Source organism: Caretta caretta, chromosome 8 (assembly GCF_965140235.1).
Source record: "Caretta caretta isolate rCarCar2 chromosome 8, rCarCar1.hap1, whole genome shotgun sequence".
Taxonomy (NCBI): Eukaryota; Metazoa; Chordata; order Testudines; family Cheloniidae; genus Caretta; species Caretta caretta.
Genome location: NC_134213.1, coordinates 32,512,562 through 32,528,604, shown reverse-complemented (window position 1 = coordinate 32,528,604; position 16,043 = coordinate 32,512,562). Strand labels below are relative to the sequence as shown.

General features: G+C 45.8%; 2 protein-coding genes across 2 annotated transcripts in view; both read left to right on the top strand.

The window, feature by feature from the left end:
- The first annotated feature begins 7,937 nt into the window (after nt 1–7,937).
- Nucleotides 7,938–16,043, top strand: part of LOC142068388 (uncharacterized) — a 798,233-nt gene continuing 790,127 nt past the window's right edge. Inside the window, exon 1 of the mRNA XM_075131373.1 lies at nt 7,938–8,285. Within this exon, the coding sequence (XP_074987474.1) occupies nt 7,953–8,285 (333 nt within the window). The 5' untranslated portion in view covers nt 7,938–7,952. The remainder of the gene's footprint in view (nt 8,286–16,043) is intronic.
- LOC125641918 (uncharacterized) lies at nt 8,295–14,146 on the top strand. Its single transcript, XM_048862509.2, has 2 exons — nt 8,295–9,481; nt 12,220–14,146. Exon 2 carries the CDS (start codon nt 12,268–12,270, stop codon nt 13,678–13,680), a length of 1,413 nt encoding a protein of 470 aa, XP_048718466.1. The 5' UTR covers nt 8,295–9,481; nt 12,220–12,267; the 3' UTR covers nt 13,681–14,146.

Below are 16,043 nucleotides of genomic sequence, written 5' to 3'. Positions count from 1 at the left end.
CACATAAGAATCCATCTGTAATCAGCATAGACAGCTGCCATTTTGTGTCTTGGTTTGGTGTAGAATGCTACAGAATGAATCATGGTCTCTCTCATTCTCTCAGATGGAGAGGTAGGAGCAGAGTTTTTGTTAAGATTAAATAAAGGTGATCTAGACTGAAAATGTATGTTCTCACTGCATATGGATAATATATTTTGGAGGTAATATGAAACCTAAGGTCCTGATGACTTGTGCATGCATTAAAAATCCCATAGCACTTCTAGCAAGAGCAGGCTTGTTGGTGTCTAGTTCATAGTCTATTTTCTGTAATTAACTACAGTCTACCTACATGACAGGTTCTTAATTTGAACTTGAAAAGGTAAATTTCATGTCTTGCCTTGAACTTTTGTATGGAGTTGCAGTGCTCTAGCTGCAGTGTTTTGCTCCTGAGGCTGCTGCATTTTGGTGGTGGGTAAGAAGCTCCCTGTATATATCCTATGAAGTGAGCTGTAGCTCACGAAAGCTTATGCTCAAATAAATTAGTTAGTCTCTAAGGTGCCACAAGTACTCCTTTTCTTTTTGTGAATACAGACTAACACGGCTGCTACTCTGAAAGCTGTATATATTTTTGTTATCCCTACTGCAACTATGAAACTGTAATACTTTGTACAGCTGTAGCACCTTTTAGCTGAGGAGCTCAAAATGCATTATAAACGTGAATCTCAAAACACCATGTGGAATATGAAAATAGTATTATATCATATTTACAAAGCAAGGCACTGAGATGTTCAATGTCTTGCTGAAGGCTACTCAGTGGGTCATATATAGGCCTGAGTCCTGCAAACATTTATGCATGTAGATAGTTCTGATGGAGTTAATGAAACTACTTACATGTTAAAAGTTACTCATGTGCATAATGTTTGCAGGATCAAGGCACAAGTTCATACATCTGTTACCTGTATAAAGCGTTTTATATTCTTTGGAGGAAAGGCTCAGCTGAAGACAGAAGTAGCTGACCTTCTTGGCTGGTATTGGCAGTAGAGTTTACGTCTTGTGCCTCAATGAGCACCTGAGGAATGAGCTTGTCTCACAAAAGTTATGCTGTGACAGCTTGTTATCCATAAAGCATTCCCATTCAGTCCTTGGCCCAAACATCTTTTCCATTCTATAAGGCAATTGCTATAGTGATTTTTGGCCTAAAATCCTTGACTTGGGCATGCTCTTCTGCTCATGCACAACTTAAGCATATGGAGAGTGGATGCACACACTTCTGTGCATACACTTTTAAAAATGTAGGCCCTACTCCACAGTCGACTGATGTTCTGGATATTTCACAAGAGGCAGCCTTTATGGATGTAGTTATAATCCAATGATCATCTTAAACCATCTCTAGTAATTTGCTCTTTGTGTTCAGATCTTTAGGGCCAGATCCCCTCAGCTGAAGTAAATCAGAGTGGTACCGTTGACTTCAACTGAAGCTACACTGATTTACCTCAGCTGAGAATCTGTCCATATGCGGTAGGTTCTCTTTGTATGTTATAAATTCTATTTAAGTGTTGTCTACTGGTCAGAGAAGCATTCCTGGATTTTACTCTTGTCTCTGCCACTGAATTGCTCTGTGACCTTGCATAGTATTATGGTTAGCAGTTGTAGTAAATACATGGCTCTAGTAATTAAAAAAGCTTGAGGGGATGGGTGTGAGGAGGTTAAAGGGTTTACTACAGATCTTGCAAAACTTTAATTGTAGAGTATTTTAAATAGTTACTGGGATGAATTATGTGTCTTTCCCATGAACTAAATTTTTTTTATTTCCAAGAGAAACAAACGTAGGTGAAAAATTGGTGCTAGGAGATCACATAGGTTTGTTTTTGCATTAAATTAAGTAGCTGTAGTAGATGCAGCATGAAAAAAGGAGACTAGCTTATTAACTAGAATAGGTGAAGTTCAATAATCTCAAAAATGTCTTGTCAGTATGACAGTGCACTAGAGAAACATGCTTTGTGTTTAACTATAGTTCCAACTGTTAAGAGGCATTAAGCAATACATTTGCCCTTATCAACATAGCATAGTGGTAAGGATAATGTGCAAAGGACTAGTCTATTGTCACAATATGAATGAGGAAGTATTGCTGTATCTAATTTACTGCATTCCAAGGTAAAACATTACCTTAATTTTGAAAGGCGACAGGATGTAAAATAGTTTGGCTAAAATGTACAATGGGTTTTAGGGATGGGTGAACTGCAAAGAGCTTGAAGGTCAAATTCAGATACTGAGATTGTCACTAAATATGTATCATGCCAAGGTTTTTGATTTTATTGCTGTAGTTATGGTATAGCTTAAATATAAGAATAGGAAATACTGTGGTAAAATTGAATACCATGATGGTTTATTATCCCCACCCCAGGGGTGGGAGGAGACAGAAGGGGAGGAATTCTAATTGAATGGGGTTTCTCTGAGGCACAATGTCTCTTGGGGTTACTCCTAACAAACATTGTGGAAGGGACATAACACCTCCTCTTTCAGGATTTAAGCCAATCTCTAGCTATTAGGGATCAAGAGGAGACCACCTACGCTGGCCACATGCAGGATTTCTGGCACCTTCTTCTGAAGCATCTGGTGTTGCCAGTTGGACTTGATAGACCACGGGTCTAATCAAATCTGGCAATTCCCATGTTCTAGGGGTAATGCTACTTTCACACCAGGCCTTCCGCAGGGCTGTGCCTAAAGGCACAATCTAACCTTTAACATTTGCCGTTTCCATGTACAGTTCTGCTAGTGAGCATGTACACGACAATACTTACACCGGAAACAGAAGAGTAGGAAATAACCAAAGAACAGTTGCAAAAAAAAAAAAATCAGGTTAACAATGTTAGCCGACTTAGCTACTTTTGCTAAGATCTTCATTCAGCTCTAGTCTCAGAATTGTAGCTGCTTTTAATAAATTGATTCAAGTTTTGTGGTGAACAGTTGTGTGAACAAGTTGGAACTAGGGAGATTATGTGCATTTGCGTCACACCTGAGACCTATCTGATTCAGTCAGAGAAAATGTCTGGTATTTTTACAGGAACTATGGCCTGTTTACTGTTGAACCTGGAGACAGGTCAGATCACCACACAGGAACCTAAATCCTGAGGGAAATTATGTGTGATGTCTCAAAATATACCACAAAGTCAGTACAATGGAAACTATCAACGACCAAACGGAACCCTTGCAAAGGGAAGTTCTAAAAGAACTTCATTGTGAAAACATTGGTGATTAATGTTGTGTTGCTGAACATCATGTTCCAAGGCAGAAGGGATAGCACTGTCCTAGTGTAAAACTGACAAACCCTGGTCGTTGGCGGGCGGGATTGAATCTGGGGCCTCTGGCGCTTAGTGCATGAGCCTCTACTGCATGAGCTATATAACTTTTATATATAAAAGCCATATAACTGTTAGCTAAGGCTGTAGAACAAATTCATTAATCTCTCTCTCTAAGTGGTCTCGGTGCCACTAGATGGACAGAACACCACATCCAGAAGGTGTGCGGGTTACACTAGCATTGAGTAAAAAGGGGGAAAAATTATTTGCAACCGTATTCAGTCACCTTCTTAATAGAATTTTATTTCTATTATGTTCGGAACAATTGTCATTTCAATGTTCATGAACACAAAGTTTTGTTCTTAAGCATGTACTTGAAAGGTAGATTTTGAGCCCTTTGCCAAATTTGGCAAAATGCTAAATCTATACAAGGCTGTGATGAAATATGTATCTGGAAGGAAAACTTGATATGAAGGAAATAATCTTTCTGATGGCTGTAACTGATGTTTGACTGTTTTGAAGGACCAGAGCATGCTATTGCTCCATCTGGTAATGGTTGATACCTGATAGCTCTAAGACAAAAGATCATAATTTAGCCTATTAACTATGTAATGCTGTACACAGGGGCAAAAATCCTTCCTAATTCCTGCAGGCTATGCCCCAAAATGACATTTGACTGCCCCCATCATTATCTTAGGTTTATGAGCTATAATATTATTAGTTGTCATAAAACTACCCAGCCCCTTTAAAAAAAGTCCAGCCATGGTATTTGAGTTTGAAAAAGTGAAACAAATTTTATAGGGTGCCATCTTTCATTAAAGGGAATACTCTTGAATTCATGGAAGTAAACTGGAAAATTAAGAGTGAGCAAATACTAACAGGTGTTGGGCTTAAAAACAGATAGGTCAGGAAAACCTGAAGACAATTTGATAACAGTGCAGTCAACATCTCCAAATCATGATTGGAACTCAAGAGTTCACTTTGCTGGTAGAGCATGGATGGCAGGCTAGAAACCTCATGGAGAAATGACCCATTTGATCTAGCTAGATTGGGTATTTCTACATATGTTACAATCATTTATAGATAGATTAAAGTTAACTCAAATAACAATAGCAGTGACACCATGGTAGCAACTGGGGAAGGTACCCAACATCCCAGGTGAGTTGGGGCAGGCTGTGCTGCTGTGTTCAGTCACAACTTCACTGCTATTGCTACTCAAGCTAACATTGATAGTTAGACTGCAGCCAGCTCAGGTATGTGTACACATGCTGCAATCACACCTACAAATTGCAGTGTAGACATAACCTGAGTATATGAAAGGACATTATTAATAACTACTACTGCATCACTAATATCTACTAACTAAGCATTACTTATAGAAATATGCCCAAGCCTTCACTCTACAGACAAACATTCCAACACTTATGAAAGTGAATCCAAAATGGGGCCTGGATCTGAATTTTCCGTGTGGCCTCTATCTAATCATGAGTGAAATAGAAATCCCAGAACCAAACTTCAGGGCAGTTGACATCCAGATCACCTTCAGCCTATCACTAATTAATGAAGTCAGCCTCACAATAACCCTGTGATGTAGGTTGGTATTAAAATCCCATATTTGAGAGCTCAGAACACAGAGGCTCAGAGAGGTGAAATGATTTGCTCAAGGTCAGGGGGGCAGTGGAAATAGAACCCAGATTTCTTGACTTTGAGCTGTGTGATTCAACCACTAATGTCATGTTTTCTAAGTGAACAACATTCCCAATCGAGTATGAATAAATGTCATCAAGCAGAGACCAGTCATTCTGGATGACACGGCGTTTAACCTATGGACCTAAGTCACAAATAATAGTGACTTTGGTGGAGCAGGATCCTAGGCACCAGTGCAGTTTTTTTCCCAGGTCACAAAAAACACTCCACAGTTTAGCAAGGATGTGTTGGCAATATTTTAACAAGAAGTTTCAAAACAGCTTCCCCTTACTGTGTGTGCCCAGTGCTGCTGAGAAGAAAGCTTAAGGAACAGTGGAATCTAGTCAATGGCACCTGGATCTCAGATGTGGCCTCTAACCTCCACAATAATACAAATAATAATACACACACTTTATTTCTTGTCATTGGGCCAACATCTGTGACTTCCTTTTATTTTTCCTTTTCTGTTACTTCAGCCTTGATCCTGCAACTTGTGCCAATCAGCGATTCACCTGCATGGAACAACTTGCAGGCTCAGGATCTTAGTGTTAAAACATAAAAACAGAAAGGGTCTGTTCTGGTGTGGGAGTGCAAAGAGGTGAGAGATGACCCAGGGAGACTCATCCCATTCCCCTTGAGCAAGGTGCAAGGGGCATTTTGGTTCTTATGCTCCCAGCTTGCAAAGACCTGGGCACTTCAGTGCTGTCTTTGGTGGCAAAAATGCCATCGGGTGCAGAGAGGAGAGGGACCAGGGTGAGGCCATGTTCTCCCCCTTCTACACTGGGCCAGCAGGGGGATGTTGCTGCACCTTGTGAAAGGGCTTTGCAGAAGCTGATGATGACAGTCACTTCAGTGCTTCTTAAGATGCCAGGCCCAGTTCAGATTCTACACCGGTGCATCACCCTTAACCTCAAGGACATCTAGGCCAGTGACCAGTGGCCAGACCCTCAGCTGGTGTCAATTGTCAGAGCTCTATTGAAATTGCATATAAGGATTCAGGCCTAGCTCTAGTGAAATCAATGGTGCTAGGACGATTGAGACCAGCTGAGGATCTGGCCCCCATCATGTAGCTGCTGCTGCCAGACAAGCCCTCTTCAACCCCAAAGTGTGTAGTAACACAAAGGCAGCCTATCCCCTACACCTTGGCAAATCATAGGCATTAACTGTGGTACGTTCAACAGCCACAAATATGCACATGCAGATCTACGTAACTTATTAGCACTATCACAAAAATGGCTTTGTAGCTTTTATTCCAGCTTGGCACCTTTGGGTGACTGAAAGCCTTAATACACAGCTCTTAGATTTCATTAAAGTGTGCACATAACACATTGACAATGTGAACAACACATTGACAATGTGAGAGTCTCCGATCACTCATTTTAGCTGCTGAGATGCTGTAGAGGCTTGGGTTAGGTGTATCATTGCAAGTTTGAAGCAGTAATGTCCCTTGGGGCAAACTGATACCTGCTGTGGGAATATTGTTCACTATTTCATGTTATATGTTACATGAGAGTTTATGCTCATAATTGTCAATGCAGTAGACTGGCAATCAGGATTTCTGGGTTATATTACTGACCTTGCCACTGTCTTTCTTTGTAACCATGGGCTTCTCACTTACCCTTCCTGTACCGCTATATCTGAACTACAAAATGGGTATTATAGCAGGTGGTTGCTACTGCTTGCTATTGCTGAGATTTCAAAACATTTTCACTTATAAAACCCTGTTTTCAAATACAGCAGAATGCCTGTTTTACAAACTAATGGGGGAATTGATGAGTTCATAAAATCAAGATGTTCATAAAATTGAACATCTCAAAATTACAGGAGGTGAGGTGCATAAGTTGCAGTATGATGCACTGCATCACTTTCTTCTTGTCCGGCATACTGCTGCAAAGCTATTTTAATACACTGATGGCATCAAAATGTAAAGCGACATGGACTTGATCTTCATCAACATCAATGTGGTTGTGTGGTTTCTTTCTTTTTCATCAGGAAATACAGTTTGCACAACTGGTTGAAGGGTTCATGTAGCGTTCATGCACCTGGAAACAGTCAGGGCACACCCTGACTGTTGTGTAGAAGCAATGCACACATTGCTCTGTTCTATCCAAGGACATGGACCATGAAAACATGGACCATCTGGGAAGTCAAAATAAGGACATCAGCCGTGGGAAGCTTCCTCGGCCGAAACTCAAGGCCTGAGAATAAAGATTGTAGTAGATAGAGGCTAGTAAATAGGAATATTAATCAAAGTCATATTATTTCCTTTGTTGATGCCTTTTGCGGTCGGATGGGGTATGTGATGCGCAGGGGGAGAGAAATAAAAGAGGTGGAAAAGCTGACAGGAAAAATCCCATCAGCAGACCAGCCTGCTTGCTTGCCTAAAGCCGTGTCCTGTCTTGTATTGAACCGCCACAACTGGCGCCCAAACGTGGGGCCCTCAGCACTCACCTCGCCCGGCAAGGGTTTCAGACGCGTCACTTATCCGCTTCGTGGATCCCGGTGAGTATTTTTCATTGTGGTAAGTATGGGAAGTTCCCTCTCTGCTTTGCAAGTGCAACATCCCTGTGAGCTACAGTATTTGTTGCGTAAGGCTCAGCATGACTGTCCCACTAGAGAGCTCACTCTCCTGCTACAGGAGGTGAGTGCCCAGTGCCCGTGGTACCCTGAAGCTGGAACCCTTAACTTAGCGGACTGGGAGCGGTTGGGCCAGACATTGCACGAGGAGCCTCGGGCGCCCGTGCAGGCTTTACATGCCTGGCACCTCTGCCGCGACGCAATACAGCGTGTCGCCTCGGACAGACCCTCCCTCGCGAGGTTGGTGATCTCGCCACCCCGTCCGCTCCTGCAACCATCCCTCCCCCTGCTTCGCCCCCAGGGCCTCTATTACCACCGCCTCTCTGGCCTTCCCCACCGGAGCCGGTGTGTGATCACCCTCCCCCCGGAGGGTCATACGTGTCTGCTCAGGGGCTTTCGCTGGTGCAACGAATGGTCCATGCAGCGAAGACTCGCTCAGATCTTACAGCGGAGGAGCTGGCTGATCTGGTCTCAGTTTGCCCGGTGACCTGGCAGAATGATGACCAGGGCAACCCCGTGGGCACCTGGACCACTTTGCCATACTCGGTGGTTAGAGAGGTAAAGAAAGCAATTCGTGAGTTTGGCCTGACTAGCACCTTTGTGCGTGGTCTCATTGAAGGGATAGGTACTGGGTACTCCCTAATCCCTGAGGATTGGAAAACGCTGCTGCGCATGATGTTGTCACCCAGTCAGTATGTTATTTGGGTTAGTGAGTATTGGCAGATGGCAGAACGCCAAGCTCAGGTACATAGAGAGCGCGGTATCATTTATGAGCATTTGGCAGGGGAGGGCCCGTTTGCTACTATTGAGATGCAGTCTCAACTCCCTCAGGCCGTCTTCCCCATTATTTCCACCTGTGCCCAGCATGCTTTCAAGAAGGTCCCGGATTCAGGCAAGCCTACCAAAAGCTTTGTCAGTATCTGTCAGGGTGCCTCAGAGTCCTTTTTGGATTTTACCAACAGATTGCATGAGGCTATCCTCCGACAGGTGGATAACACTGAGGCAGCTCACGAGCTCCTGTTAAAATTGGCAGTTGAAAATGCAAATGAGGATTGCCGCCATACTCTCCAGGCAGCGCAAGCCTCTGGTATTTTAGAGCTCTCAGACATGCTGCGGGCGTGCCAGAACATCGGCACACAAGCCCACAAGGCTGGAGTTCTGGCTGCCGCCCTGAGAAAAACTGGGAAGGAGGGGAAGCGTTGTTACCGCTGTGGTAAGGAGGGTCATTTTCAGCGGGAGTGCCGCTCATCTAAGGCACCAGCCCGACCCTCCAAGAAGTGTCCCAAGTGTGGGAAAGATTATCACTGGGCTAATCAGTGTCGTAGCGGGTCGGGAAACTGCGCGATGGGTCCCCCCCGAACCCAGGGCCAAACGGGGGTGTTTCCCACTCAGACAACCGCTCCTCTGCCTTAAAATCCGTAGACTCTATGAGGGCGGTGACTGCTGGAAGTGCAGGGCTTGATTTGATCATGCAGGAGGACACTGACTTTCGGCTGCCAGGGGAGGTTTGCGCCATACCTACACAGGTGACGGGACCTCTCCCTGCCGGCTTTGTAGGTCTCGTTCTCCCTCGCTCACATGCTGGGAAACAGGGCTTTTTTGTCATTCCAGGGGTCATTGATGCTGACTACACAGGCATTATTAAGGTTCAGGTGTGGACTCATCTTCCACAGTCGCTCCCGTGTGGACGGTCAATTGCACAATTGATTTTAGTCCCCTATCAGGTGCCAGCTGCGGAGGATCGAGACCGGGGCGGAGGCGGCTTTGGATCGGTGCTGGCTCAGTCACCATCTCACAACACGTCCTCTCCACTTGTTGCTCTAACAATGTCGGTCCGCCCCTCGAAACCTCAGTTAACACTTCTCTTAAATGATGTTCCCTTTACAGGGCTGGTGGACACTGGAGCTGACGTTACGGTGATTCGTGATCTGGAGTGGCCGGTCAGTTGGCCAACAATTCCTTCTAAGGAGTTGTGGGGGATTGGGGGTAGTAAACCCAGGCGCCAAAGTTTGTCTTGGGTCACAGTCTCTAAACCGGGAGGCCATACCCTTGCTACAATCCGTCCTTTTGTGCTCCCTGTCCACCTCAATATTTGGGGCCGTGACTTGCTTACAAAGCTGGACACCACCCTCGATATTAATATCTAATGGCCCAAAACCCTCCCGCACCCGCCATGCCTTCAGCATTACCCTTGGTGTGGCAATCCTTAGAGCCCGTATGGATTGACCAGTGGCCCCTCCCTCTAGAGAAGCTGAGAGCACTTCAGTCGCTGGTGCAGCAGCATTTGCAAGCACAGCGCTTGGAACGCTCCACTAGTCCCTGGAACACCCCGTGTTCGTTATTAAGGAAAAATCGGGTGCTTGGCGGCTGTTACATGATCCAAGGGAAATAAATAAACGCATCCAACCTATGGGCCCCTTACAATTTGGCTTACCGAACCCGAATTTAATTCCTCAAACCGATCAGCTTTGTGTGTTAGATTTAAAGGATTGTTTTTTCACTATTCCCCTTTGCCCACAAGACCGCGAAAAATTCGCGTTTACGGTGCCACAATATAATAATCAACAACCCTCTCATAGGTATCAATGGAAAGTCTTGCCCCAGGGAATGCAAAATAGTCCGACCTTGTGTCAGCTCTTTGTGGATCGGGCCCTTGCCCCTTTTCGTGCCCGGTACCCCACACTAAAGGTCTACCATTATATGGATGACATTTTGCTTAGTGGTCCTCAGGTTACGGCAGAACAACTTGAATCTCTGTCCGAGATTCTCGGCCAAAATGGCCTATTAGTGGCACCAGAAAAAATCCAACGCTCTTATCCCTACCACTACCTCGGACATAAGGTTTTACAAACCTATGCTGCTCCGGTTCGTCCGGAATTAATTCTACCTCAACCCCTAACCCTTGTTAAATTACAACAAGTTTTGGGTCATTTAAATTGGATTAGGCCCTACTTTCGTCTCCCCACTTCAATGCTGCAGCCGTTGTTCGAGCTCCTGCGTGGAGCCCGGGCACCGGGTGCGGTTATTGCCATCACTGAAAAGCATACTGCCTGCATTCGACAAATCAATGCAGCATTGAGTCAGCAGTTTGTGGACAGACTCCCAGAGGTCCGTCCCTTACGATTGGTTCTTCTTGCCACCCCTCATACGCCAACTGCGGCTCTGTTTGTACCCCGTACAGACACAGCCGTCTCTATTATAGAATGGCTATACCTTTCATCCACCCCCCCTCGAAATATTTACCCGTATTTAGATGCCCTATCTGATCTTGTTCGTAAAGCCCGCCACCGTGCAGTGCAACTCACTGGCACTGATTTAGTTGCCATTGTGCTCCCCTTGTCCCGTACTGAATTTGACTCTTTGTGCCACACCTCCTTGGCCTGGCAGGTTGCTCTTTGTGATTATGTGGGAGAGATCTCTTATAATCCCCCTAAAGATCCCCGATTGGTAATTACCCAACAGGTGCCCCTGGTTGTCCATCGTCTTAGTCGCTCTCAACCCATTGTTTCAGCCGTCACTCTTTTTACTGATGGCTCTCCACGTCGCGGTGTTGTCACCTATCAATTAGGTGACCCCCCTCGTTGGCATTCTCGCTTTACGCTGCCTCAGCGTTCTGCGCAGCGCTCAGAATTGGCTGCTGTTGTTTTGGCCTTTCAACTTTTTGTTGATTGTCCCTTTAATTTGATTGTGGACACCCATTATGTTTATCAAGTAATTGATCATTTACCCCTAGCCCTCATTACCCCTCAGGTCGATGCAGACCTCCTTCGCCTGTTTTTGTCTTTACAGTATCTCATCACCACTCGTAATTTCCCGTACTTTGTTGCTCATATTCGCAGTCATACCCCTCTGCCTGGGCTACTCACCGAAGGCAATGCGCGCCCCGATCGCGCGTTACGTGGTGAGGTAAATTCTCTTCTTTCTGACCCCATTGAAAGCCATGCCTTTTTTCATCAGTCTGCCTCTGTTTTGGCCCGGCAGTTTCACATTCCTGCTGATCATGCACGTTCCATTGTTCGTTCCTGCCCCCACTGTGCTGCTGCTGCTCCTACTTTCTCTTATGCCATTAACTCCCGAGGTACCGCAGCAAATCAGCTGTGGCAAATGGATTTTACTCATGTGCCACAATTCCGCCCCTATTCGTTTTTACATGTTTCCATTGATACCTATTCGGGATTCCTCTGGGCAACCCCACAGCGTGGGGAAGCCACTCCTAAAGTTATTCACCATCTGCTAGCCTGTTTTGCTGTTATGGGTCGCCCGAGCCAAATAAAAACAGATAATGCCCCAGCCTACTGCTCCACAGCCCTTTCCGCCTTTTGTGTCCAATTGGACGTCCGTCTCACACACGGGATCCCTTATAACTCCACGGGCCAAGCCATTGTTGAACGTGCAAATCGCACACTAAAAACCTTGCTTGACAAACAATTAAAACAAGGGGAGCTGCGTCTCCGAACCTTGGGAGACATTCAGCAACAATTGCATATCCTTTTGTTCACTTTAAATAACTTAACGCTAAACGCAGATCAGCAGACCCCCGCGGATCGGCATTTTCATAAATCCGAGGTGCTGGAAAGACCACGTGTCTATTACCGTCAGCTGCCTGATCCGCAATGGCTGGGCCCAGTACCTCTAATCACTTGGGGTCGGGGATATGCTGCTGTGTCTCTCCCTGCAGGACCATTGTGGGTTCCGGCCCGGTGTGTGCGACCGGCACTGAAGCAGCATGGCATGGCACCAGGGACTATCGAACCCCATACCGGAGTTTCAGCTGACCCTGGAGGAGGGCGCGGTGCCTCCTGGGTCGACAACGAAGGGACGGAAACGGAAGAGGCGTAGTGTCCCAAGCCAGGCCGTGACATGGGGAGCAGTAAAAGCATTGGTCGCCGCGGCTCAACGACGGCTGGCAGCAAACCAACAGCCAGAGACTCCTGAGACTTTGTTTGTGGCAATTCTTGCCCAAATTACTGCTAATTCTGTATTGATTGTATGCCTTTTGTGCCTGCTATTTCCTGTAGGGGTTGGCTCGGGAGCGCTTTCTCCGTTACGAGCCCGAATGACATATAACCTATGGGAAAGATTGGCTTCAATAGCAAATGTTACCCACTTTTGTTTATCTAATTCTGTAGCAGCTGGAGAATTGTTGGGTACATGCCTTATTCCAGTATGTCATCACCCTGAAGAAATAGGGAATGAGACGATGCTCGCTGCTTACGCAAATCTCTCTTCCCAATACTCTGGTATGGCTAATTGGGGCCCGGCCAATTATACTTTGTCTCACACGGCCATATCCCTCCACACACCGTACCCGGCCGGGGCCAACAATGTCACCTGTGCACGTGTGGTTAACTGCACTAGTACAAGGGTGCCCTTGGGCTGTCGGCAAGTTTCTCAACCCTTTTTAAGTTGTTCCCACGCCATAAATGTTTCATACAATTATGGCCATATCATCCTACCATCAGGATGGTTTTTTACCTGCGGTTCACGCACCTTTAATTATATTCCTGCAAATTTAAGTGATGGCACCCTTTGCTGTCTTAGTAGAATGACACTTATATTGCCTTTTGCTGGTCAAAAACGTAGTAGAAGAAGTGTACCCCTTTCAGATGATTGTATTGCAGATGTTGAGCTTTTTAGTCATGCTGAGTATACTGCTTTAGCGGCCTCTATTGTTGGGGTCCCCGCGCTTGCCATTTATACAGCCAGAACTTTAAATAACCTGGCATGCTTTGCGGCAAAGGCAATTAATACAACATCCCAGGCAATTGCCCTACTTAACACAGAGCAACACGAATTAAGGGATGCAATTTTGGATAACAGAGCAGCCATTGATTTTTTGCTCCTGAAACACCATCTAGGCTGCTCCACGTTTCAGCACATGTGTTGCTTTAATTTAACTGATAATAGTCGCTCCATAGAAACTAGACTGGCTGAATTGGCCAATCTTACAGCACACATACGCCAAGATCTGGGGTTTGAGGGCTTTTGGAATTGGCTTACAGGATGGCTGCCCTCTCTAGGATGGCTGCGACAACTTTTCGGTTATGCTGTGTTTGTAATTGTTGGGCTTATATTTTGCTGCTGCTGTGTACAATGTATTCCCTCCTTGCTAAGGCTTTGCAGAGATCCGCCCTGGTAGGCTCCCCGAGTTATGTCCTTGTCTGTCTGGGAGTTGAATCACTTACAAAAGCAAATTGATGGCTACCATGAGATGGCCGAGCATAATAATAACAAAAGGGGGGATGAAGGGTTCATGTAGCGTTCATGCATCTGGAAACAGTCAGGGCACACCCTGACTGTTGTGTAGGAGCAATGCACACATTGCTCTGTTCTATCCAAGGACATGGACCATGAAAACATGGACCATCTGGGAAGTCAAAATAAGGACATCAGCCGTGGGAAGCTTCCTCGGCCGAAACTCAAGGCCTGAGAATAAAGATTGTAGTAGATAGAGGCTAGTAAATAGGAATATTAATCAAAGTCATATTATTTCCTTTGTTGATGCCTTTTGCGGTCGGATGGGGTATGTGATGCGCAGGGGGGAGAGAAATAAAAGAGGTGGAAAAGCTGACAGGAAAAATCCCATCAGCAGACCAGCCTGCTTGCTTGCCTAAAGCCGTGTCCTGTCTTGTATTGAACCGCTACAACTGGTTGTTTGTAAGATTTGTGTTCATAAACACTGAGATTCCATTGTACTCCTAGCACTCAGGTATCTTCTGCTTGGGGTGGGGGGTCTAAAATTTCCAATGCTTAGCCCAGGGGTGGCCAACCTGTGGCTCTGGAGCCACATGCAGCTCTTCAGAATTTAATATGCGGCTCCTTGTATAGGCACCGACTCTGGGGCTGGAGCTACAGGTGCCAACTTTCCAGTGTGTCGGGGGGTGCTCACTGCTCAACCCCTGGCTCTACCACAGGCCCTGCCCCTACTCCATCCCTTCCCACCTCCTCCCCTGAGCCTGCCATGCCCTTGCTCTCCCCCCCCACTCCGAGCCTCCTGCACGCCACAAAACAGCTGAACAGGAGGTGCAGGGCAGGAGGGGGAGATGCAGATTGGCGGGGCTGCTAGTGGGTGGGAGGTGCTGGGAGCAGGGGTGGGGGAGCTGCTGGGGGGCTGCTGACGCATTACTGTGGCTCTTTGGCAATGTACATTGGTAAATTCTGGCTCCTTCTTAGGCTCGGGTTGGTCACCCCGGCTAAGCCTATGCCCCAAGGTGAGGTTTTTTTGTGCAAAGTTTGAGCAAAAACTATTCAGCTATTTGTGAGTGGGGGAAAAAAACAAAAAAGAAAAAAAATACACCCCCCATTAGACAAATTCTTGCTGTGTTCCTTTTTTCAACAGGCCTATGCCCAAAACAGCAGTCATTTGAAAGTGGCTACATGGAACATAAATAATTGCGGAGCTCACTTGATTAAAGTCTCATGTGGGAACCATGCCTCACACAATGTGGCCTACCATTACACCACTTTATTGTTTCTTTGCCTACAGGCCCCAGTTGAGATCATGGACCCATTGGGCTAGACACTTTAAAGCAGATATTAAGAGACAGTGCATGTCTCAAAGCACTTACAATTGAAACAGACATGAGAGACAAAGGTGGGAGAAGAACCAGACGTTTGCCTAAGGTTACACAGCAAGTCAGTGACCAAACTGGGACGAGAACCCAAGACCTTTGACTTCCAATCCAGAGTTCTACCCACTCGGCCAATAATAATAAATCCAGCAAGGTGCACACAGCTCCTGAGGCTATACTGGCTGAGAACATAGTGGATCAGCTGGCTCATGCTAAGTAGATACCTGGCTCAGCCTCAAAGTGATAAATCACATGAGGAAATGAGACCCGTTTCATTCTGTAAAGTGATTTAAGATGTCATATGGTTTGGATATATGGTCATGACAGTAGGGTTCCCATCATCAATCACCGAAATCAACTCAACCATTTGTTGCTCAGTTGTACAGAGCAAGCCACTAAAGCCGTCACAGATTCCACCCACAGATGCTCAGAAACCAACATTGTGTGTGTGTGTGTGTGTGAGAGAGAGAGAGAGAGAGAAACACACGCTGAAATTAGGGCATTTCCAGCCCTTGAGTGTGCCCTTGGGTGGGCCAGTCTGGAATAAACAGTTAGCCATGGCCAGTTCCATTGTAGCCCTTTCATGGATTCATAGATTCCAAGGCCGGAAGGAACCATTATGATCCTCTCGCCTGACCACCTGTATAACACAGGCCATAAAACTTCCCCAAAATAATTCCTAGAGCAGATCTTTTAGAAGAAACATCAAGACTTTATTTAAAAATTGCCAGTGATGGGAAATCCCCATGACCATTCCTCTGATCAAGCCACTTGAAACGTGGACAAAGAGAACTTGCTTGCTTACCGATAGCAGTGCTGGATTACAGTGCTTGACAGCTATTGAACTGAGCATGATCTACTGCAGAGGTTCTCAAACTGTGGTCTGCAGATCACCAGTGGTCCGCGAGCTCCATTCAGGTGGATAGTTCCC

Excerpts from the sequence above, each read along its gene's own strand:
- LOC125641918 (XM_048862509.2), top strand. The coding sequence starts at position 12,268 with ATGGCATGGCACCAGGGACTATCGAACCCCATACCGGAGTTTCAGCTG.